At 35.2% G+C, this 24568-nt stretch overlaps 1 protein-coding gene across 23 annotated transcripts in view; it reads right to left on the bottom strand.

The window, feature by feature from the left end:
- Window positions 1-14231: 14231 nt before the first annotated feature.
- SOX5 (SRY-box transcription factor 5) overlaps window positions 14232-24568 on the bottom strand; it is a 1038891-nt gene continuing 1028554 nt past the window's right edge. For 19 of the 23 annotated variants that reach the window (XM_021923254.2, XM_021923247.2, XM_021923244.2 and 16 more), the window contains 2 exons: window positions 21179-21395; window positions 14588-19251 (listed from right to left, as the gene is read on the bottom strand). In XM_021923254.2, the coding sequence (XP_021778946.1) occupies window positions 18948-19251; window positions 21179-21395 (521 nt within the window). In that variant the 3' untranslated portion in view covers window positions 14588-18947. Of the gene's footprint in view, window positions 19252-21178; window positions 21396-24568 lie in introns of all 23 variants that reach the window. The other 4 variants (XM_021923251.2, XM_021923253.2, XM_003906113.5 and 1 more) reach the window with 2 other exon arrangements.

The raw sequence follows: 24568 nt of genomic DNA on the forward strand, positions 1-24568 counted from the left end.
ATTACCTGACTTTAAATTACACTACAGAGCTATAGTAACCAAAACAGCATGGTATTGGCATAAAAACAGACACATGGACCATGGAACAGAATAGAGAACCCAGAAACAAATCCACACACCTACAGCAAACTCATTTTTGGCAAAGGTGCCAAGAAGGATAGTTGTTTCAATAAATGGTGCTGGGAAACTGGATATTGATACACAGAAAAATGAAACTTGACCCCCATCTGTTGCCAAATACAAAAATCAAATCAAAATGGCTTAACAACTTAAATCTAAGACCTCACACTATGAAACTATGACAAGAAAACATTGGGGAAAATCTTTAGGGCATTGGACTGGGTAAAGATTTCTTGAATAATATCCCACAAGCTCAAGAAACCAAAGCAAAAATGGACAAATGGGATTGCATCAAGTTAAAAAGCTTCTGCACTACAAAGGAAACAATCAGTAAAGGAAAGAGACTTTATGACAAGGGATTAATAACCAGAATACATCAGAAGCTCAAACAATTCTATAGGAAAAAGAATCTAATAATCTGATTAACAAATGGGCAAAATATCTGAATAGACATTACCTAAAATAAGACATACAAATGGCAAATAGGTATATTAAAATGTGCTCAACACTATTGATCATCAGAGAAATGCAAATCAAAATTACAATCAGATATCATCTCACCCCGGTTAAAATGGCTTCTATCTGTAAAACAGGCAATAACAAATGATGGCCAGGATGTGGAGAAAGGGCATCCTTATACAATGTTGATGAGAATGTAAATTAGTACAACCACTATTTGAGAACAGTTTGTAGGTTCCCCAAAGCTAAAAGTAGACCTACCATGTAATCCAGCAATCCTACTGCTAGGTATATATACCTAATAGAAAGGAAATCAGTATATTGAAGAGATATCTACACTCCTATGTTTATTGCTGCACTGTTTACCATAGTCAAGATTTGGAAGCAACGTGTTTCTCAACAAATGAATGGATAAAGAATGTGGTTCCTATACACAATGGAGGACTATTCAGCCACAAAAAAGAATGAGATCCTACCATCTGCAACAACATGGATGGAAGTGGAGATCATTATGTTTAGTGAAATAAGCCAGGCACAGAAAGAAAAACTTCATTTTCACTTATCTGTGACAGATAAAAATTAAAGCAATTGAATTCATGGAGACAGAGAGTAGAGGATGGTTGTCAGAGGTTGTGAAGGGTAGTGAAGAGAGGGAAAGGGGTGGGGGTGGTTAATGGATACAAAAATAGAAAGAATAAATAAGACCTAGTATTCGATAGCACAACAGCATTACTATAATCAATAATAATTTACTTGTACATTAAAAATAACTAAAAGAGTATAATTGGATTGTCTGTAACACAGAGGATAAATGCTTGAGGTGATGGACACCCCATTTAGTGTGATGTGATTATTACACATTACATGCCTATATTAAACTCTCTTATGTACCCCATCAATATATGTATCTACTATGCACCCACAAAAGTTAAAATAAAAAATAACTTAGTGACTAACATAAAAACAAACTGAATTTGAATACCATTTACAATTTATAATACCCTGAGCAAATTACTTATCTTGTGCTTCAGTTTCCTCCATTACAAAATGTAGAAATTAATAGCACTTTACTCATTAATTTATAAAGATCAAGTTACATAATGCATGCAACAATGTTCTGAACTGAACTGTGTCCCACCAAAATTCATATGTTGAAACCCTAAACTCCACTCTGACTATATTTGAAGATATGGCCTTGGGGAGGTAGGTATTTAGGGATAAATGAGGTCAAAAGCATAGGGTTCTAATGCAATGGAATTGGTGGCTTTATAAAAGGAGGGAAGACATCAGAGAGCTCGCTCTCTTATTTGCGGGTACCAGGGAAAGACCATGTGAGGACACAGTGAGAAGGTGGCTATCTGCAAGCCAGAAAAGAGCCCTCACCAGAAACCCGATTTGTTAACACCTTCGTCATGAACATCTGACTTCCAGTACTGCGAGAAAATAAGTTTTTGTTGATTAAGGCACCCAATTTGTGTGTTTTTTTTTTTCTTTTCCTTTTTTTTTTTTTTTATAGTAGCCGGAGCTGAGTAACATAAACAGGTTTAGCATAGTTTCCACAATCTAGAAGCCGCTCAAAAAATGTTAGTAATATTAATAATGTTACAGGACTCCACCACTTACCCAAAGTTAGTCTTTGGGTTAGGGTTTCCTTAGTATCATGCCTTCTGTGGTGACCAGAAAGATGTTACAGGAAAGGGGTCCCAATCCAGATCCCAAGACAGGGTTCTTAAATCTCATGCAAGAAATAATTCAGAGTGAGTCCACAGTGCAAAACGAAAGCAAGTTTATTAAGAAAGTAAAGAAGTGAAAAAATAGCTACTCCATAGAAAGAGCAGCCCTGAGGACTGTTGGTTGCCCAATTTTACGGTTATTTCTTGATGATACTCTAAACAAGGGGTGGATTATTCATGCCTCTCCTTTTTAGATCATACAGGGTAACTTCCTGACGTTGCCATGGCATTTATAAACTGTCATGGCGCTGGTGGGAGTGTAGCAGTGAAGACAACCAGAGGTCACTCTCGTCGCCATCTTGGTTTTAGTGGGGTTTGGCCAGCTCCTTTACTGCAAACTGTTTTATCTGCAAGGTCTTTATGACCTGTATTTTGTGCCGACCTCCTATCTCATCCTGTGACTTAGAATGCCTTAACCGTGTGGGAATGCAGCCCAGAACGTTTCAGCCGTGTTTTACCCAGCCCCTATTCAAGATGGAGTTGCTCCGGTTCACATGCCTCTGACAATAACAAAACATGCATACATATATAAACACACAATAAGATTCTACAGTTGTATAGTTTTCAAAAATTATTTCCCAAGGATCTTTTCAGTCAGGTTCTAACTTGTCTTCCCAGCCTGGTCTCCTGACAGCTTCCTCCGCATTATATGTACAAGGGGTCCACATCTCTGAAACTGCCATACATTTTCAGAAGCCCATGAGTCTGTTCACATTGTTTCCACGTAGGGAAACACCATGCCTGCATTCTCTATATGACAAACTCAAATCTACCCAGTAGGCCCCAACTCAAGTTTCATTTCTGGGAAATATTTCTTTGACATTTCTAGTGATAATTAATAAACTTCTGCCTTTTGCTCCCATTTCCTACAACATGACTAAAATGATACTTAACAGATATCCAGTAATCACAGCTCAAATGCTTTCTTTCTGTGGAGAGATGCTTATGTAAATGTACAAAAAACCAAGTGTAACAGCTGGGAGTGCTAGTATTGTTGCCCACTGGAGGAGTCAGGCCCAGCCTAAAGGCATTCTAATTTGGATTAAAAACAAAACAATGTGGCCGGACACAGTGGCTCATGCCTGTAATCCCAGCACTTTGGGAGGCCGAGGTGGATGGATTACCTTAAATCAGGAGTTCAAGACCAGCCTGGCCAATATGGTGAAACCTCATCTCTACTAAAATTACAAAAATTAGCCGGGCGTGGTGCCGTGGACTTGTAGTCCCAGCTACTCAGGAGGCTGAGGCAGGAGAATCGCTTGAACCCTGGAGGCAGAGGTTGCAGTAAGCTGAGATCATGCCACTGCACTGCAGCCTGGGTGACAGAGAGAGACTCTGTCTCAAAAAAAAAAAACCCAAAAACCCAAAAACAACAATAAAAAAATGATGTGCCGGTGGAAAAAGAAAACAAAAAAACCACAGGATGGATTCAGATGGTAGCCTACCAGTTCACATCCTCAGTTCCATAGCGTCTCTCTTTTTGTTAGACTAAGAACTTTTGTGAGTAGACACTGTCTTTTATCTTCAGTGCTTTACCCAATGTCTGAAAAGCAGCCATTATTGAATGAATGAATGAATGAATGAATGAATGAATAATTAAAGCAAAGTGCCCTTCTTTTTAATCAAAATCAAAACAATTGAACCAGCCAAGAATCCTATGATTGAAGCAAAACAAGGTGGTGTGGTAGCTCAAGAGACAAACTCATTTTGGGCAGATGCTTTCAGAGAGTTGCATGGCCCACCACTGACACTATGTGCTTTCATCCAGCCCACAAATATGTCAGTCACGCTTTAGTGAAAGAGACAGATGTGAAATAGTCTATATGAAAACTATTATCACAAATACCAATTTAATTTGGAAAAATACGGTGATCTTCTAAAAAGACTTACTAGCATTCTCCAAAGTACCTGGTAAGGTACCTGAACCAGATAGGAAGGGTTCTCTGTCCTTCCTTCTATAGTCTGAGAAGTTCTGAGTTTGTCCATTTTACTTGTTTATGATGAAAGGAAAGGAGAAGAAAAGGAAAAGGAAAAAGAAGAAAAAGGAAAGTGAAATCTTCAAGCCAAGGAGAGACCTTGGAAGAAATCAACCTGCTAGCACCTTCATGTTGGACATCCAGCCTCCAGAACTGTAAAAAATATATAGCAGCCTAAACTGACTGATAGAGCAACTATTACAGTAAGTGAACAACGATGAAAAAGCTCATCCATTTTTCAAATAGTCACTAAAAAGTAAAGGGATAACTTTGAAACCTGGATTTGAATTTCAGTGCTTATGAAATGGACAGCATTGGCCCACTTCATTTTATCATATTTATTCTCTTATTAACTAGAGAGACATAAGGTAAATTTGACACTGATCCTACCACTGAGGGTTCTCCTTATTTCTCTTTTAAATTCTTTTTCAATAATTTAAAAAATTAAGGGAAAAAAGAATTAGTTGACTGTTTCAGAGTCAGTTTACAATGTGGTCCAATCTCCAAACAAAGCCAAGAAGCCCGGCTACATACAGTTTGTCTGCAAAGGGTGACTCCATCTCTGCTTGAATGGATGATGGCATTCTTCCTGCAGTTCTACATTGGAGAACTCTAAGTATTTACCTCTCTAAACTGATTGGATACCTGATCTCTTGCAAATTCCATTGATCAATCTCCGTTGTATACTCTGCAACAACAGAGAAGGAGGCCATTCCACCTATTTTGTGACAGTCCTTAGAGTACCTAATGACATCTTTTGTGGTTATGCCCCAGATCTTTCCGCAGGCTACTTTTCCCTGATTCATTCTGCTGCTCTTCAGTTGACATGTTTCTAGAACCCTCACCGTTCTTCCTATATATGTTCCTTGTTTTGTTTTCCCTTTCAAGTATGAAACTGCAAATGGAAGTTTCCCCCAGAATATTGTTATAATGTCCTTATATAAACAATTTAAAAATGGCTTTTAGTACACTAAAAATTATTACATAAATTTTATAGAAATATGATCATCACTGTATGCAATTCATTAATAGAATCTGATAGTAATTATAGAGTAGGGTAGCCTAGCTTTATATATTTTAGAGAAGATACAAAAAGAAATTTGGCATATTTATTTTTAATCATTTCCTTCAGGCATTTCTTCTTTTTGTGCTTTCATCTTTTTCCTTTCAACTCTTAAATTATGTTAGTTCATGTATCATTTACATATATAACTTACAGTAGATATTTTCTGTTTTGCCTTGTGAAGATTCCCTGATGTTCTTAGGCTTTAATACTATACTTTCAAATCTATGGTTGTGGAGTATAAATTAGATTGTTTGCATATCAGAGTAATTTTGTTGTATTCTTAACCTCATTCAAGAGGAGTCAGTTGTAAAAGAAAGTAACCTGGTTGACTACTACAATTTTACAAACTTAAAAAAAACGATTACCTAAACAATGCCTCAGGTAGCATCGTTTTAAAACTCAATTAAAAGGCTGCAATTAGACAAAATTGGTGATAATTTTTACATAGTCTTATCTATTCCTAGAAACTTAACTACTATCATCTTATGAGTGAAATCTTCCTAAAGTACTCTAAGTGACTATGGTTTCCATGCTAAATAATTGCTCAATAACAAATAAATAAATAAATAAATAATTGCTCAATAAATATAATCAATTCTATTGATCTTTTCAAAGAGTCATTTTTATAGACTTGTTCCTTTTCTCCATCATTCATTTTGTCTTTCAGTGATTTATGTACTTATATTTACTATTGCTTTTTTTGTAATTTCCTTAGGTTTTATTTATCATTTCCTCTAGCTTCTTGAAATGGAAACTTAAGTCATTTTTCTCATTTCCTCTTTTATAATTTACTTATTTAAGACCATGCACTTCCCTGAAGCACTGATTTAGATGCATTGCATGTTTTGATAGGTCTTATCTTCATTCTAGTTTAGTGAAAATTTTCTAATCATCATTTTGATTTTTTATTGATTTATGATATTTCATATCCATGTAGTTGCAATTTTTAAAGTTATACATATTAGTTGTTTATTTTTCATTCAGTTCCATTGTGGTCAGAGAATATACTATGAATAATTTATGGTGCAGACTCTTGTCAATTTTTGCATATGTTCCACAGGCACTTGAAAAGAATTTCGTTTTGTTTTGTTTTGAAACTGAGTCTTGCTCTTTTTGCCCAGGCTGGAGCGCAATGGTGTGATCTCAGCTCACTGCAACCTCTGCCTCTTGGGTTCAAGGGATTCTCCTGCCTCAGCCTTTTGAGTACCTGGGATTACAGGCGCCCAACACCACGCTCAGCTGACGTTTTTGTATTTTTTAATAAAGATGGGGTTTCACCATGTTAGCCAGGCTAGTCTCGAACTCCTGACCTCAGGTGATCCACCTGCCTTGGCCTCCCAAAGTGCTGGGATTACAGGCATGAGCCACCACGCCCGGCCGGCACTTGAAAAGAATTTTAATTTTATCATTATTGTGATCTGCCTTCCATATATGTCAATTAGGTCACGTTTGTTAATTCCATTGTTCAGATCTTCTATATCATCACTAATTATCTTTCAGCTTGTTCTAGCAGCAATTGAATGAACTGTATTGAAGCCTTCTGTTATGCTAGTGGACTTGTGTATTTTTTATTCACTTCTGTCAATTTTATTTGTTTTATATCATTTGCAGTTATAATATTTAGTATATGTACACTTTTAAAATTCTCATATCTTCCTGTTGGATTGAATATTTTATCATTATTGTTGGTAACAATTCTATCTCCTTTAGTCTGATATTATTATAGCTACAGTAGCTTTCTTTTCATTAATGTTTACATAATATAGCTTCTTCCATGCTTTTACTTCCAATTATTTTGGGGGGTGTGTGTGTGTGTATATATATTTTTTTGTTGTTGTTGTTGTAAGTTTTTGTAGAGACAGGATCTCACTATGTTGCCCCGACTTGTCTTGAACTGCTGGGCTCAAGTGATCTCCTCACTTTGGCCTCCCAAAGTGTTGAGATTACAAGCATAAGCAACCACACCCAGCCCCTGGGTTACATTTCTTGTGGTAGCATATAGTTGGTTTTTTTTTTTTAATTGTATTCACTCTGACAAGTTAAATTTCCTTTAGATCAAAATTTTTTATTTCTTTTTTCACTTCTGTGAATTAGTTAGTTGTACATTCTTTTTCACCATTCTATTTTTAATTAGAGATCAGAGCATGCATCATTGACTTCCTGATATTGTTAGAAATTCAGAATCTTTTAAATCCATTTAAACTTTTTCTCTTTCCATTATTATTGTCATGTATTTAATTCTATATTTATTTAAAAATTGAGAAGGGATTGTATACAGATTCACCTCATTTATATTAACACACATATGTTATCATTTTCAATTCTCTTTACTTATAGCTTCAGTTCCATTTTTCATGTAGAATCATTCCCTTCAGCTTGAAGAAATTTCTTTGATATTTCTTTTAGTCAGATATGCTAGTGATGAATCCTGCAAGCTTATTTATCTGAAAATATCTTATTTCACCTTCATTGTGATAGAGTAGTTTTTGTTGTGTCTAGAATACTAGTCAGACACATTTTCTTGTGGCACTATAAAATTGTGACTTCATTGTTTCTTGATTCCACTGTTTCTATTGAGAAATCAGCTGTCGATCTTATGGTCACTTTTCTGAAGATAACGTGTTCTTTTCTCTTGTTACTTAAAAAAATTTATCTTTATCTTTGGTTTCCAATGGTTTCACCCTAATGTTATATGTGGGGTCTTTGTTTGTTTGTTTATACTGCTTGGATTACTTGAGTTTCTTGATCTGTAGAATATCTTTGATTGGTTTTGAAAAATTCTCAACAATCACCAGTTTAAGTATGTCTTGTGATAAATATGTATATTTTAAAATTAAACTGTTTTACTTTTCACTAATCTTGTGCTTTTCCATCTCAATCTGATTATTTATAGCTTTCAACTTTTTATCTATTTTGATGATTTTCATCAATTTTCTTGTATATATTAGGTATAGTTATGTTAACATCTTTATTTGCTAACATCACTATCAGTATCATTTGCATATCTGCTTCTAATGTTTGCTTTTCCCTTGATTAATTTTTGAAAATATAAATACATAATTTATTTAAAAATAAATAATACATTTTATATAAAATAAAATACCTTTTCATTTTTGTGTATTAATTTTTTTAAAATTAATTCCTAAGCATTTTATATAAAATTAACTACAAAGAACCCATAGATTTAATCTTTCATCAGAGTGGAGTTTCTGATTATACTTTCTCATCTAATAGGACTAGGTCAAAGAGCTGATCACTTTAATCTTATCAGGGATTTAGCTGTATTGAGGCTGATTGGCAGTTTAGTAGTACTCAGGTATCCTTTATTTTGTCTCAGGGCATGATTTTCCCAAGATTTGCTTGTGAACATGCATTTGTCTCCTTAACCGTGAAAGACTACAGGGAATTCATATCTGCTCTTCCAATGTTCCCAGCCCAACTTTCTAGTATCCTTACTCCTTCAAGATGAAATCTGGCAAACATCAAGAGGCAAACTAGCTGTATGCTTGAGGTGGGTCCTCTCTTTCTGGTTTGTCTTTGTTTTTTTTTTTTTTGAGACGGAGTCTTGCTCTGTGCCCCAGGCTGGAGTGCAGTGGCGCGATCTCGGCTCACTGCAAGCTCCGCCTCCCGGGTTCACGCCATTCTCCTGCCTCAGCCTCCCGAGTAGCTGGGACTACAGGCGCCCGCGACCTCGCCCGGCTAATTTTCTTGTATTTTTAGTAGAGATGGGGTTTCACCGTGTTAGCCAGGATGGTCTCGATCTCCTGACCTCGTGATCCGCCCGTCTCGGCCTCCCAAAGTGCTGGGATTACAGGCTTGAGCCACCGCGCCCAGCCTTGTCTTTGTTTTTTAAGCAGTAAATGCTTTCAGTCTTTCTTTTAGAAGCTTTGTCATACACTGTCAGCAGCATTCCACAAAGCCCCACAACTCATCAAGTATGTTATCAGTAAAACTAGTCTTGCATTTCAGGTCCTCAAGACTCCAATTTGTCACTTTAGAGCTACACAACTGCTTTGCTGGTTTACTTTCTTCCAGCAGTTGCCAAAGCTTTTATAGCAACACCCAGAATTTGCTTATGCCTTCACTAAATACAAATGGCTAGCAATCATCAGTTTCACTTTGAATGGATTCTTGCTTCTCTGGAACTGCGGTTCATCTAGCTCTCATTTCTTCCAAAGCTTTTTAATGTTTTTAAAACACAATTTTTGTAATTTTCCAGCTTTTTCTAGTTCCAGTAAGAGGTTGGCCATTTACCACCTACTACATACTATTTGGAAGCAGAAGTCTCAGTAAATATTAAAATGATTCTTGTTTTCATTTGAAATCCTGTATCACTTAGTTTCTGGTTCATTAATCATTATCTTATATTGTTTTGTTACTTAATGTGTGTTGGTCTTATTTCCTTGCACATTATGAACTTGAGGGAAGGATTATTGTTTTCTATCTTGTATAGACCTATCATTGTGCTACACATAGCATAAATAAAACTCAATTCGAAACATCTGATAGTTAAAAAATCTAGTCTGGTGACATGATATTCATCATAATCACAATTCTTCCAGCTTTATCCTTGTAAATTCTTGTTTAATCATATATCCAGTTATCTATCTATGTGTATACTATCTCTCTGACCCCTTGCAAATTGTCTTTATAAAACTCTGCTCAAGGACTGATAAACATACATAAAACAAACCTACAGCTTTTGTATATCTATTTACCAAAAAAAGATGGGTATTTGAATTGTTTCTTATTCCTTAAATGTGAAATCCCTCTGAGAATTTATGGCAATGAAAGGCTTATTTTTCATTATAAACTTGCATGCTTCTTTCAGTTAAGCAATACAAATTCTCTAATTCATGAAGTTTCTTATTTACTATAACTGCTATGAAAATAAGAGCTTGGAGTTGTTCTCATCAGTGTGTATACACACACACACTTTTGTGTCTTATTGTATGTGCAGATATTTGTGTAAACACACATGTGCATGTATGTGTATATACACACATATATACATACACACATGTGTATGTTTGTCTAGTGTGTGGGTTGCTGTATGATTCCTTATTTCTTACTCTTTATCTTTTTTCTATTTGTGCTGTGTTAACTGTGTATTTATTGTAAGTCACACCGAATTTTGGAAATGGATAAATGAGCCTATGAATTGACATAAGCTAACACAATGACCTAAGGTACCAGTGACTCATCAACTTTGGCAAGAATTAGGCTTTTTATTGTCAGATGGACCAGGTTAGCAGCAGTCATTTAATATTTGCCAAATATTGAATCATTAAGACAAGAGAAAGACAAACCACAAAATCGCTTAAGGTTCCTTTTTCTTACCATTCATTTTCCCTGACTTGCATTTTTTGTTTATAAAAATGTCTAAAAATCTTTCCATGATTCAAACTCAACCTTTATATGCTTAAAATTTGTGTGAAAAGTGTAAAATTTAGAAAGCTGTTTGAGTTTGTTGACATGAACTTTGGGAATCTTGAAGTATTTAAAAATATTAAGTGATCTTTTAAAGTTTTTACTATGACAATAAAAGACAAAGGTGTATCTCCAGCAGAGGATTTGATAAGCAAGAGGTTAAGATATAAGTGACATAATAGGCTATAATATCGAAACTTGTAGATCTGTGGGATTAGTCAGTTAGGAGGAAATTGATCTCTTTAATGATTACAATCTAAAATCTTCTCTTTGAAATCTATAGTTAAATGCTTTTGTTCCCAAATTGTATACCACTAGAAATTTCAATCTATTTTCCAGATTTTAAAAAACATCTGCCAAAGAGTTCGAGACCAGCCTGGCCAACATGGTGAAACTCTGTCTCTACTAAAAATACAAAAATTAGCCAGGTGTGGTGATGCACACCTGTAATCCCAGCTACCTGGGAGGCTGAGGCACAAGAATTGCTTGAACCTAGGAGGTGGAGACTGCAGTGAGCCCAAATCATGCCACTACACTCCAGCCAACAGAATGAGACTGGGTCTCAAAAAACAAAACAAAACAAAAAACCCCAAAAATCTGCCCACAGAAAACCAGGTGGTTAATTCTGCTCATGTATGCCCACCCAGTAGAAGACAATGTTGCTAGGATCATTTCCAAATAAAAATGACAATTTGTGTATTTATTTGGGGTCTACTAGTGACTGACTGTAGACCTAAAGAAATTTAAGACTAAAGAAACTTAGGTTCACACAACCAAAATTTTAAATTTGTACTCTACACAATTGTAGGTTTGAAATACAGGGCAAAAAGAATCCTTACTGAGGGCCAATGCTGGAGCAAGTTGAATACAGTCAGCCTTTGGTGTAAATAATTGTCTAAACATGTTCTATGGGTCCCCCTACCTTCTTGCAGAACCACGTGAATTTATAAAAAAGTTATCACAGCAGTAATTTTTATAAACAAAAGACTTTATTTCAAATATATTTTACAGTTTGTGTGTAATTAGGATTGCTTTCCAGATTGTGAAATTTAAGAATAAATTGAACAAGCAATGTACAAAATAGTGGTGTTTACTTAGGCCTACTGAATTCCTACAATTGTTCTTGTAGTTTTTTTTCTTTTTAAATTGTATGGGTGGAGACATCAATGATAACACAAATTTCATCCTCTTGGTTATATTTTGAATAGCAACAAAGTACCATTCCATTCCATATTTGTTTGCATCTTTAGAAACTGGCAATAAGGGGAGTAAAATCTCATGTATCTGGACCTAATTGAAAAATGATAATATATTGTTAACAGAGCCGAACCAATTCATTCTTTGTGGTAAAAAGTTTGCTAAGCAAATTGGTAGAATAACTAAAATTGTAGGACAGATGTTTAGCCTCCTTAAGAAAACATACTATTTTAGAGAACTTTTAGCAATACTATTGCATACACTTTACATACTAATTACAATGCTTACTTATAAAACAGGTCTTCTCAGCTAGCTATTAGATTGCTTTAGAAACTCAAGAAAATAGATTGGATTTTTTTCATAAACATTCTTTAAATCAGACATTGAACTAATTCATGCTTACCTTCACCTCCATTGTTATAACTGAGGTTTCAATGATGATGTGAAGTTATAGAGATGACTTCAGAACTTTTAAATTTGGTAAGAATGACAGTATACTGATTTTAAAAACACATACGTGAACTTCAAACACCAGCAACTAAAATTAGCAAAATTGAGATTTTAAAAAAAGAAGGTGTTTTCTTTTCACTATTGCCAGTATTGTTTTTGTTGTTCAAGGCATTGGCAATAGGAAAATAATCTATTATTATATGCTAGTCGTAAATATTACATAAGAAACCAAAAAACCAAGAAAAGAAGGTTTCCAAGTAAACTTTATTTGGTAGAAGAAAGAGGGTGGTGGTTGGGGCTTTCCACCTTGGTGAGCCAAGTTTCCTAAACAAGCAAGATTTTCCCCATCCACACAATACTTAGCATATCCTGGTAATGTTATTTCCTGAAGAAACATAGGGTGAGATCATGACCAATGTAGCGATAGGTGGTCCATTATAAACACTGTACAGAATGTTTACTGCTCAACTCCTACAATGGATAGTTTCCTTTCAAAGAACCTCAATTTGTTTTGCAAATATTCAGTGGGTTGTAGTTTTCTATGTTTGTTATATTTGTAGTGTTCCACTTGCCTGGAGTCTCTGAAGTCTACTGCTTTGCCATGATGGGCAACACAAGACAGGGAAACAAGGAGTGGCAACGTGGTTCTGATGGACCACATGTCCTCCAAACAATAGAGGGATTGGGAGCTCCTTAAAACCTCAAACCCTTGCCTACTTACTGACCCTGTTTCAAGGTTTTCTCAGAGGCCTAAAGAGGAAGTATGGTAGGTAATAGGAACTGCAGAATTTGACATGCAAAGAAAAGGTAGGCAGAGGAAGAGAAAAATATCCCCACCTCCCGATTGTTTTGGAACGTAAGAGTATGCAGAATTATTTAGAGCTGTTAAATAGCAAAAGCTTTGTTCTATCCCCAGAGATTCTGATTCACTACATCTGGGGTTGGGCCCAGGAATCTACATTTTTCACTGTTAATTCTGAAGTAGGTGGTCTGTGGACCAGATTTTGTAAAATACTCCTGTTAAGGGACACAGTGGGCAGTGTTTCTAGAATAAACCCTTTTATATACTTGTATTCATTGTTACCTGACCCATTGTCTTGATACCTATTTAAAAAACCCACCCACCCACCCACCCAACCAACCAACCAACCAACCAAACACCCTTATATGAAACTATTACATAGAGAACTATCAAGGTAGAAAAACATATTATGGTGGAAGAGACAAGCAAAAATGGCCATTGAAAGGAAAGGAGACTTCTTGTTTTTAACATTCACTAAAAAAGTTTAAGGTAGAACTCAGAGGCTAATGTTAAACAATTCAGAAATATCCATTATTCAAAATTAGATACCAGCGAGGTGAAAATTATTTATAGTTCTTAGTAATTTCATGATCTGAAATTTATAAATCTTCTATACAAACAAAAGGATAAAGCACAATTCTAAAGCGTAGAAATCCCCCATCCCCCACCCAAGGATAGTGTCCAGCCAGGGAAAACAACAATATTAAAGGTGCTTTCGACTGTCGGGTTTTCAATTGTGTTGAATCAATTACATATAAGAACAGTATCTTTTGACAGTATGGTGAAGCTAGATCTGTCTGAGTGAAACGCATTATATCAAGTCCTGACTGTCTTTCCGGGAATGTCCACAGCTAAAAATTAAACCTTTAGTTCTCAAAGTCAACTTCAATAAGAGGGATTATTTATATCAAAAACAAGATTAAATTTCCATACTTTCGTTCTTTTCATAATAAAACTATTACACCCTCATAACAATAATTGTGAAAAGAAACACAGTATAATAGGTAAAGAACACATTTGCTGTTTTTATTGGTGCCTTGCATGGCAGTAATACTGAAAAAGGAGAATGCAAAAAAATAAAATAAAATAAACAAAAAACAAAAACAAAAAACAGGTTGGTGGCAACCCACATCTTTTTTTTAAGAGCACATAAACTCCTGTTTTATTTTTATTGTGGCATGAATGATAACATAAAACCAAAAACATGAAAATATACAACTTATATTACACTATGTGTTATGAACAAAATATAAATCTATAACTCTATGTTATATTTACATAATTATTTATTTCATTAAATTTCAAGTGAGATGGTAGGTTGCACATACTTTGTTTTAAGCTCCAGGCATTTGATTGTCTCTTTTCTATTTTTTTTTTTTCCATTTTTACTTGTAAAATCCAAAATGTTAGAAGGACTAAAAGCTTTAGAGCCAGTGGAGCTATATAAATACTGTTTTAGTGAACCAGTGACAGAAACACTGGGGAGGACAGGAATCAATCAGTAGGAAACTCAACACATCATCTTCAACCTGGGAAGTTGATAGTTATAGGAAACTTTAAAATTAAATACTGTAAAAGCCTGGCTAAACCAACAGCTATGCCCTACAAGACAAAGAGATACCTGAACCACTTTAAGTGGCCTTCATAGTTTTCCTTGTGGACCCCATAAGTTTTATTTTACTATTAAGTTGATAGACAAATATCTTATAAACCTGTTTGTAAATATACAGTTGTTTATTACAATTCAATAATTTACCCATTAGAATGAATGAAAGTGTAATTATTTTTGTTTTAAATGTGATATAAGAGGTTTCTTCTGGGAACAGTCACAGCTTCTGGATTAAGAAAATATCTGAAGTTGGACCAAAAAATGGTTAATTTTCTTTAGATGAATTAAGGTAAAATTCTACTCCAGAAATCAAATCTATAAAATAGCTTCACCAAAGAAAACTTTTTTTTTTTTTTATATTTGTTCTTTATAAGAGGATTTGGTTTTAACAATGATGATTATGTTCTTTGGGAGGGATTTTATACATGGTTAACTCTTAACTGCAGATGCCAAATGAACTTTAAAAATGGACTTCAGTAATTTAGGTATAAATGTACTGAAGAATAGTTTTGTATTTTATCCAATTGTATTAACTTAATCACTAAGTTATTATTAGTAACTATAAATGAGTAACTTTATTTTCTCCAGTGATGTTGTCTTAGATTCATATGAAAACAGGACTATTTTTAGAGAAACTGACTACAACAACATTAAAAACCAAATTCTGGCAAGATTATTTCTCAGTGTCGGGGCAAGTGTGTGTGTGTGTTTGTGTGTGTGTGTGCATGTGAGAGAGGGAGAAAGGAAAAGAGATAAAGTGTGAACAGACAGATAAGAAAGCAGAGAGGAGGGAGACTGTTTATGTTTTAGTTTGATCTTTTGATCTTACTCTCATTTTCTTTACTTTATCTTTTTTGGTCATTATGAGGCACAGAAAAAGAATACAGGGTTTTAGGATCCTTTACCAAAATTATAAATCAACCAATGCCAAAAAGGCAATGTAGTAACACAGTAAGTTGCTATTCATAGCACCTTTTATCAAGTGACTTCAAAGCACTTTCAATATTGATATAACTATTTTTGCTTTTGTTTTCCTTTGGGGAAAACTAGGGCAAAGAAAATTTGATATCCAGTGAATTAACCGTCAGAACAGGAGAACAGAATGCAGGGCTATGAACTTGCTTTTTGTTTCAGTTCATGCACAGTTTAGTCTCGGACATAAACCTAACTAAAATCAACTTTTGAATTTCAGCAGTTAAAAGTCACCATTAACAATTTTGTTTTCCCCTTCAAATAAAACAAAATAAAACAACAACAAAAAAAGACTAAACACCAACGTGTTGTCAATTCACTGGTAAGTGTGTTAGAATTGGTTTCAGCCACGAATGCCTTCAATGGCATCTACCTGGAGCTAAAACAAAGTATTCTTGTAGCCCAAAGTCATGAAATGAAAACAAAGCATCTTTTATAACATGGTGTAAAGTAAGTATCCAGCAAACGTGAGAGGTGAACCCACATAAATCAGAAGGAATTTGTTAACAAAGACAGAGAACAAATTTTTTAAAAATCTGTTTTCACATTGTACATAAAAATGATATAAAAACAAGTGTCTATTTTTTCCTTATCCAGAGTGCTTGAAAACAAAACAAACAGAAACAAAAAAAATTGGCTCTAGATGACTGTGGCAATTAAATAACTAAAATGAGTGATGAGAGCATAAGTTAATTAAGATTGAACACGACCCTCCTATTAATTCACTCCTTTGTTTTAAACATCAGAACTGATATTGTTGGGGCCAAAATTCTTAAAAAGGAGAAAACTTATGGAAGGAGAAGTAAAATTGTGGGTAAATGTGTGTGTGTGTGTGTATATATATATGTATATATATACATATACATACATATATGAGTTGGAGATGGAAATTTGTTTTAAATATCTAACAGCTTATTGGCTGCACTTCCAAATCAGAGCAGAATAAAATAGAAAGGGAGAAATAAAATAAATTATACATAACTTACTAATCTGGGAACAGCTGACCATTATTATTATTATTACTATTATTATTATTATTTTATCATCATCATCATTATTACAACACTAGCAAAAAGAGGCAGTTCAAATGAAAATAAAGTCATCAAAAACAAACAGAAAAACAAACAAAATGAAATCTCTGACATGCAGGCTATGATCAGCTCCTCCAAGCAAAACCCCAGAGCAAGTCTTCTGAGAGAGAGAAAAATAAAAGGGATTCTTTTTTTTCATTATTTATATGTAAAAATCCAACTTTAGGGTGGTGTTTCGGGGGGTGAGATAGGAAAATGATGACTGGAGTGAAAACTATAGCACATCGAGCTACTAGTTGCAGTATTTACTATCTGATACTTCAATACAAATAATGGCAATTGACTTGAAATGATTTTGCATTTATTTGTACAGGCCCTACAACTGCCTTGGCATTTGGCTGGCAAAATCTACATAAGCAGTCCCATCACATTCAGTTGTTGCTCTTCGCAAATACTCTGCTCGAACCAAAGTTGGACTTCAGTGGATTCATCTGACAGCAAGGGAAGAGCAGTGGCAAGAATCCCTGGGTGCAGCCAGGCTCCATTTTGTTGGACTGCAATGACTTTTCATTAAATCCTACTTTTTATGGCATGAACTACACATGGCCCACACTTCTGAAATGCTAAAGGCCTCCACCTCGTTTCATGGAGGGGTGAAAAATACCTTGTAAAATCATCAGTTTCATTTCCTGATCGGGAAAGGATGGAATGTTGAAGAAATAAGCTAATTCTATTTGTCTGAAAAATGGCCAAATATATTCAATGAAAACAATGATTGTTTTGCTCGAAATATCAACAGGAAAAACAAAAATCACTAAGTAGCAAACGTTAATGGAACCAACTGACCAGGGAGAAAGGACATCTGGGAGCCGTTTGCTAGTAGCTTCCATGTTATACATGCACACCTCTATTACACAGGGCCACCTGATCCATCCAATAATCATCATATTAGACATTTAAAAATATAATTTCTGAGCCCTATACTTGGTTAAGTTGTCATTTGAAGTGCAAAGTCAAGGTCAAGATTATTTCTAGACCAGTCACTTGGGAGGATGTGGGATTTCATCCCCAGATGTGGGTTTAACTCACAATGGTCCAACGTTATTCCTATTAGTACCATAATCACACACATACATACACACAAAAATCCAAGATCAGAAAATATTTTTCTCTAAATTTCTTATGTCTCTCTCTCTCTTTTCACCTGAGAACAGCACCTACAGTTTCCATTAAAAAAAAAAGTCAAATCTCACCAGCTGCTGGTATTTCAGGTTTTTCAGGGATTGTCTAAGATTTAACACTGTCCTAACTTAAGAAGGAACAGGAAAAAGTAAAGGGAAAAAATGAACTTGGTCAACACTTCAGTACAAATTTGGCACTTGCTCAAAGATGTAGTGTGGTGTGCAATAGATAAAGAAAGTCCTCTAAAGAAAATAATTGCTTATTTTGTGGTGGATAGCAAGGAAGTTAAAAACAGGCTCTTTTTCCCTCTTCCCCCTCATGCACAGACTTCCATCTTTAAAGTATAGAGATGGAGAAGGTGGAGAGAAGTAAAGAGAAATTCATTTTTCTTTTTTTTCTGTCAGGTGCATTACAAAGAAAAAAAAAAAATGAAAGGAAAGAAAAAGAAAAGGAAAAAACCCAGAAACCCCAAAAAACAAAACAAAACTTATTTCTTTTTAAAAATTGTAGCACAAAACAACAAAACACATTCACAAGCCACTTGTTGGCACTGTGTACCTGAGTGAGAATTTCTAGAACATTGTAGAACAAACAGCCATAAAGTTTATTTAAAAAAAAAAAAAAGTTGACGGGTAAGACTTCAGTGCTTGGATGTAGCAGCTGAATTACTGGCATTATTTTACCCATAGCTTATTTCAATCTCTTGTTGTTGATATTGTTGTTTGCTTGTTGTATTTTTTTTTTTCTTTCCAAGCCTTTTGAGGCTGAGGTCTATTAGTCAGCTGATGTCCCAACTATTTAAGACTAACAGTTAAAGTAACAGTCAGTGTATGAGAAAGTTAATGTGCTTGGCCACTGGTAAGGATGAACCAGTTAGGGCTTCTTTAAGTCCTAAGGTCACAACAATCTTTTGACCCTTATCAGTTGGCTTGTCCTGCAATATGGTTTTCACTGTCACTCCCATAATCTACATCTGGATCATCCTCTTCCTCGTCGTACTCATCATAAATTTCTCCATTGATGTCCTCGGCCTGTATCTCTTCTTTGATATGTGGCTCCTCTCCTTTCACACCATAAGTGCTCTGGATAACAGGCATCCCAGGCTCTGGGCTGCTAGACACGCTTGAGTGCTCCGAGGGCAGGTGAGGGGAGGGCATTCCAGCCATGGCGATGGCTCCAGGGTACACAACACCGGCAGTGGCAATGGGGATCTGTGCTTGTTGCCTGTCAAGAAAGGAATTCCCAAAAAGATATCATGGGTGAGTGAATAGTTAGATGTGGACTTTATTACATAATTAATTTGCTCAGCAATGTCCAATTCTAAGGTACTAATTTTATCTAATTGCCCAACATTTTTCAGACTGTATCCTACTTTGACTTTAATACCTTGTTGTTTTTTTTGTTTTTGTTTTTGTGGTTTTTTGAGATGGAGTTTTGCTTTTGTTGCCCATGCTGGAATGCAATGGCATGACCTTGGCTCACTGCAACCTCTGCCTCTCGGGTTCAAGCGATTCTCCTGCCTCAGCCTCCCAAGTAGCTGGGATTACAGGCGTCTGCCACCACACCTGGCTAATTTTTGTATTTTTAGTAGAGACGGGGTTTCACCATGTTGGCCAGGCTGGTCTTGAACTCCTGACCTCAGGTGATCTGCCTGTCTCAGCCTCCCAAAGTGTTGGGATTATAGGCGTGAGCCACTGTGCCCAGCCTAATACCGTCCTTCTATGGAGTGCTTCATAGAGTACAAGACATTTACATGTGTTGTCCCATCTTATTCTTAATCCTGTTTTGTTACTACTGTTTTATTAAAAAACTGAGGTGCAGAAAGTTGAAGCAGAAGAACCCAGGTCATTAATTCCAAGTTCAGTTTTCCTTCACCATAACATACAGAAATAGCATTTTTCCCCAGAATTAAATGTAAAGATAATTAAATTTTAATGGGAAAATCCTAAAACATTAGAGTTCTCAAAATAAAACTTTACTGCCCAGAACACAGCAGAGCTGAACAAATTCACACTATCCACTGAGTCTCTGAAACAGTTTTGGCCTTGTAGTGGTAGGAGGCAGGACCAGCTTCATGGATGTACAAACTGTGCAGCTATGCTAAGGTCTCATACTTGATTTCAAGTTGTGCTGCCACAGACTTGAAATTCTTAATAACTTTTTAACAAGAGACCCTGTCTCCTCATTTTTGCACCTAGTCCTATAAATAACGTAGGTGGTCCTATTGGAAGGGATGAAGAGATGATGTTCATTTATGCTTTTATTCATTCATATGTTTAGTATTTGCCCAAGAACTGTTGGACTCTGTGTTTAGCTTTGTAAGGAGTCACATGCTTGCAATATCACAGAGCCCTGGACAGAGCATGCAGCCTATTCCAAGGAACCGGAGGGGACAGAGCAGATTTGAAAAGGTTTTTATGAGTTTTTCTCTGCCCACATTTAGAACAATATTTATTATTCTAAGAAGCTCTTAGAAACTAACTTCTGTTTCAAACATGAACAACTTTATTTTGGGTTTTTTTGAGAGAATTCTCTAGAAGCAATGCATTTCTGTAGCACATCTACAACACTGTCAACAACCTTGCCACGGGAGCATTGTAAAACATCTCGGAGCTGCGTTCTCAATTCAGAATGAAACCTCCTGTTCACAACCTTGTTATGCCCTAAGTAGAATCCCTAGCTTGTGCGATCCACAAAGGTCACACATGTACCTTGATAGTTCACTAACCTCTCTATATTTAGAAATAAGTATTTTTTTTAAATTTTGAAATGATTTTTATTTTGTATCATCTCAGTAAAGTTGTTAGTTTTAGAATTTATCATGGTGAAGCTTAGGAAGTAATGCAAACCAATGAAGAAAAGAACCAGTTATACTTCTGAGTTTTTAATGGAAAACTTCAAAATTATTTACTCGTGGATATCTTGTTTTTAAGCCAGTTGTTAACAGATCTCATGTTAGAGCTAGGAACTTGCAGTGGATTCATACGGACATATTTTTCAAGATCATGTGGGAGATTATTTGTCCCTGAAAATACTCTGAGCTCAGATTCTTTTTCAAAATGCCTCTTTGCAACTGAACAAATATGTTTCACATCCCATTAAGTATAACAGGAAGTTTGCTCCATGAGAAAAATGACTAAAAGGTCCATACCCAACATTGAAGTACTGTCGCATTTCCTGCCGCCTGTTGCGCATGATTGCCTTGTATTCACCAATGCGCAGCTTTTTGCCATCCACGAGGCAGGTGCGCTTTGGCCTGGGCTTGTACTTATAATCAGGGTACTTCTCCAGGTGCTGCTTGCTGAGACGGGCTTGCTCCTCATAATATGGCTGTTTCTCTAGGTTTGTCATAGCTTTCCAGCGAGATCCTATGAAGAAAGGAGGTTAGGATTCCAATTTGCACAGCTTCTAAGCATTCTAAAAGAGATATAGCTGAGAACAAGAAAATCTAAAGTACAGATGTTGACCAAAACCCAGAAATACATAAACCTGTTTTTGATTAGTGAGATCCCACAAGAACAGAGGTGGAGGTGGTTTTGTACCTAAAGATATAAACACTGGGCAGTATTTTTTTTTCTTTCTGGCTTGCATTCTAGTCAAACTTTTGTATTATGTACCTTAAAGCTCATAGATAATTTAATGGATATATTTCTCATTTCTACATTAGATCATGATATAATTCACCTGTGAACAGAAAAGTTACATGCTATGTTATCATACATTTTGAATCTGAGACTATCCAGTTACTGAGTATTTTTATGTGGGAGATGTTTTTTACTATAAAAGTTCCCAACATATCTCATGTAGTCTCATCCTCCCCAAAATGTTTAAGTATTTTAAGCTTACAGGAATGGTACTAATTAAAAATTCATTTTATTAAAACTTTATAATTAAAATTATAGTATTAATGAACATGGAGTGGGTAACTGCTATGTGCCAGACACTGTGCTAAAACCTTGACATATGTTATCTTTTTCCTACCTTTCACCTCAATCTTATAAAATAGACAGCATTTCTATTTTCATAGATGAGAAAATTGAGATTCAAATAGATGAACTAACTTAGCCAGGGTTATAATTATTGAAGTGCAGATCTGTGACTCAGACTCAGATTTGACATAACTTACATTGTGCTATAATGTACGCCCTTTCCTGCATATGGCCACCTACTATATAAAATATAGCAGAGGTCACAATTACAGTAAATGTGTATTATGATTTTCTCTTAATCAATTTCAATAACATACAAAGATGTCACTTCCCATGATACAGTCTGCATTAGTAATAATAACCCAAATTGTTTTTCCCCTTTCTTTTCACTATTAATTTTGGTGTGAATTTAGTTGGGATTAAAAGAGACAAGTTTGAAGCTTAAATAAAAATAGTTTATGCTAATTCACATTTTAGATATGGTTTAAAACTTGGATTCTGTCAGTATGGCTATGTGTAATAGAAGTAGTAGTAATTTTTTTTTATTAAGAGAGATTTAAGAATCTATTTGCAGATGAAGTGTGTTTATCTGCAAACAGTCATCTCAAATCAACACGAGTGCATAAAGACTGAAAAACTGGAACTAGGATATCCCTACCAAATAGTCTTATACCTGCCTTCAAATGTCATCTAAGTAAGATCTTAGAAGCTTTCAAATGAGTTCATTACTCACCCATAACTCCGTATCTTAAATGCAAATAGCTCACTGTTGAATAGTTCTTTCTTACACATGTAGAGAGTGCCTCAATATGGGCTGTTAGATTTATTAAAGCATGCAGTGAAAGAGGCGATATGTCTTCCCTTAGAAATGTTTCCATTGGAAGAGATATTGTATTACATAGGTATAAATACAGATTTTTCCAAATCTAGAAAGCCAATATGAATTTATTCTATTTACAATATAAACTCAGGTTACAGTTCAAATAATAGTTTTTTAAAATTTATTTATTTATTTTTTTATTCCTTTCTTAAACTTTTGTTTAAATAGCATCATCCAACATTTTAAGTTGGTTGGTCAAGCCATATCATTTGTAGGTACAATCTCAAACTCCTTGTTGGCCCAGCATTATTCTCTGAAGATTCTTGAATACCATTATGTTATTCTCAGGACCTATATAAACACAGATATGGTTATGATCCTATTGAACTAGAACAACCGTTTCAATGGATTTTCTTCCAAGCATTTATACCAGTTTTTTGAACTTCAGATCAGGGAGTGGAAAGTGAGCTTGCCATAAATAACTCACAAATAGGAATACACTGAAAAATGGATCAAGGATGGTTGATCTAATATAAAATTTGTTAGCTATCATTATCTCAAAATTCAAAAACGAAACCAGTATTTTCAATTAGAAGAGGAACTGACCAAGATTCTTCCCTAAGTTTAAATGATATAAATGCCAAAAGGCTTTGGCCTCTCAAAGGAAAGAAAATATTTATGCTTTGAAGTAATCTGCCTTGGAATGCCAGAGCTGTTTGTGTATTTCCTACTATGTGCACAGTGTTGTATTAATTACTGAATATGTAGTAGTGAGTAAATAAGAAAGTTACAGTTCCTGTCTTTTTGGAGCTTATATCAGTCAGGGAATATATATTAAATATCTAATTACAAAATTTATTATTTTCCTTATAGTTGTGGAAAATGCAGGAGGGTATGATACGGAGGCAAGATCAATCCTCTGCAGGTCAGGAAGGTTTTGCTGTAGAAATTACTTCTCACAGAGAGAAGAACATCCTATTGAGGAGGAATATAATAGTTGAGGTCTTTCAGTGGAAAGAGGAATTAGACTAACTTAAAGAAAGCTGGTCTGGCTTAAGAAAAAAAAAAAAGAGGAAAAAAAGATGCATGTATATAAAGAAATGGGATAATAAAAGATGTGTAAATTCTCAGATAAGTTGGCTTCCAAATCTGGCATGAACGGGAATTATAAAATAGTTTAACTCTTGATAGTATAATTTCTTTAAGAGTATCACTGACTCCTAAATTACACTTTAAAATATGGCCATATAAATCCAAGTGTTTTCAAAACTAAGAATCAAGATAGCCTAAGCACTAACTGGGTCAAATGGCTGACTACTACATTTTAAGACAGTACAGGGCAGTATTTCCATTTGGTGGTAAATCCAGTTTCATTTCAACATCCTACCCTCAAATTAGGTTAACCAACTGAAAAGTTTGGCTTTGATTTCAATGGCTTTGCAGGTACAATAACCATTGTAGGCAGCTGAGGTGTTAACTAACCCCTGAAACACACTTGATGAGAATGGTAGGAAAGCATTTTGGATATCACCAAAAAAAAAAAAAAAAAAAGATAAAACAAATCTACTTGATTTGGGCGTGGCTGGCTGCTTACTCTGGACTGTTGTACAGGGAGTTTACCCTGCTGCTTTCAAAAGGTTGTTCTTTTAGAATAAAAAAGCAGGGAAGGACAATTGGGTTTTCCTCCTGATGACAAGAGAGGAAGTTTCAATCAAAAGTATTTGATGCTCAAAACAGGGGAAAAAATAAGGTCCTATGATTATTCCTTTCCTTTCTAAATCTGGCAATCCAC

The sequence above is a fragment of the Papio anubis genome, chromosome 9 (genome assembly GCF_008728515.1).
Source record: "Papio anubis isolate 15944 chromosome 9, Panubis1.0, whole genome shotgun sequence".
NCBI classification, from domain to species: Eukaryota; Metazoa; Chordata; class Mammalia; order Primates; family Cercopithecidae; genus Papio; species Papio anubis.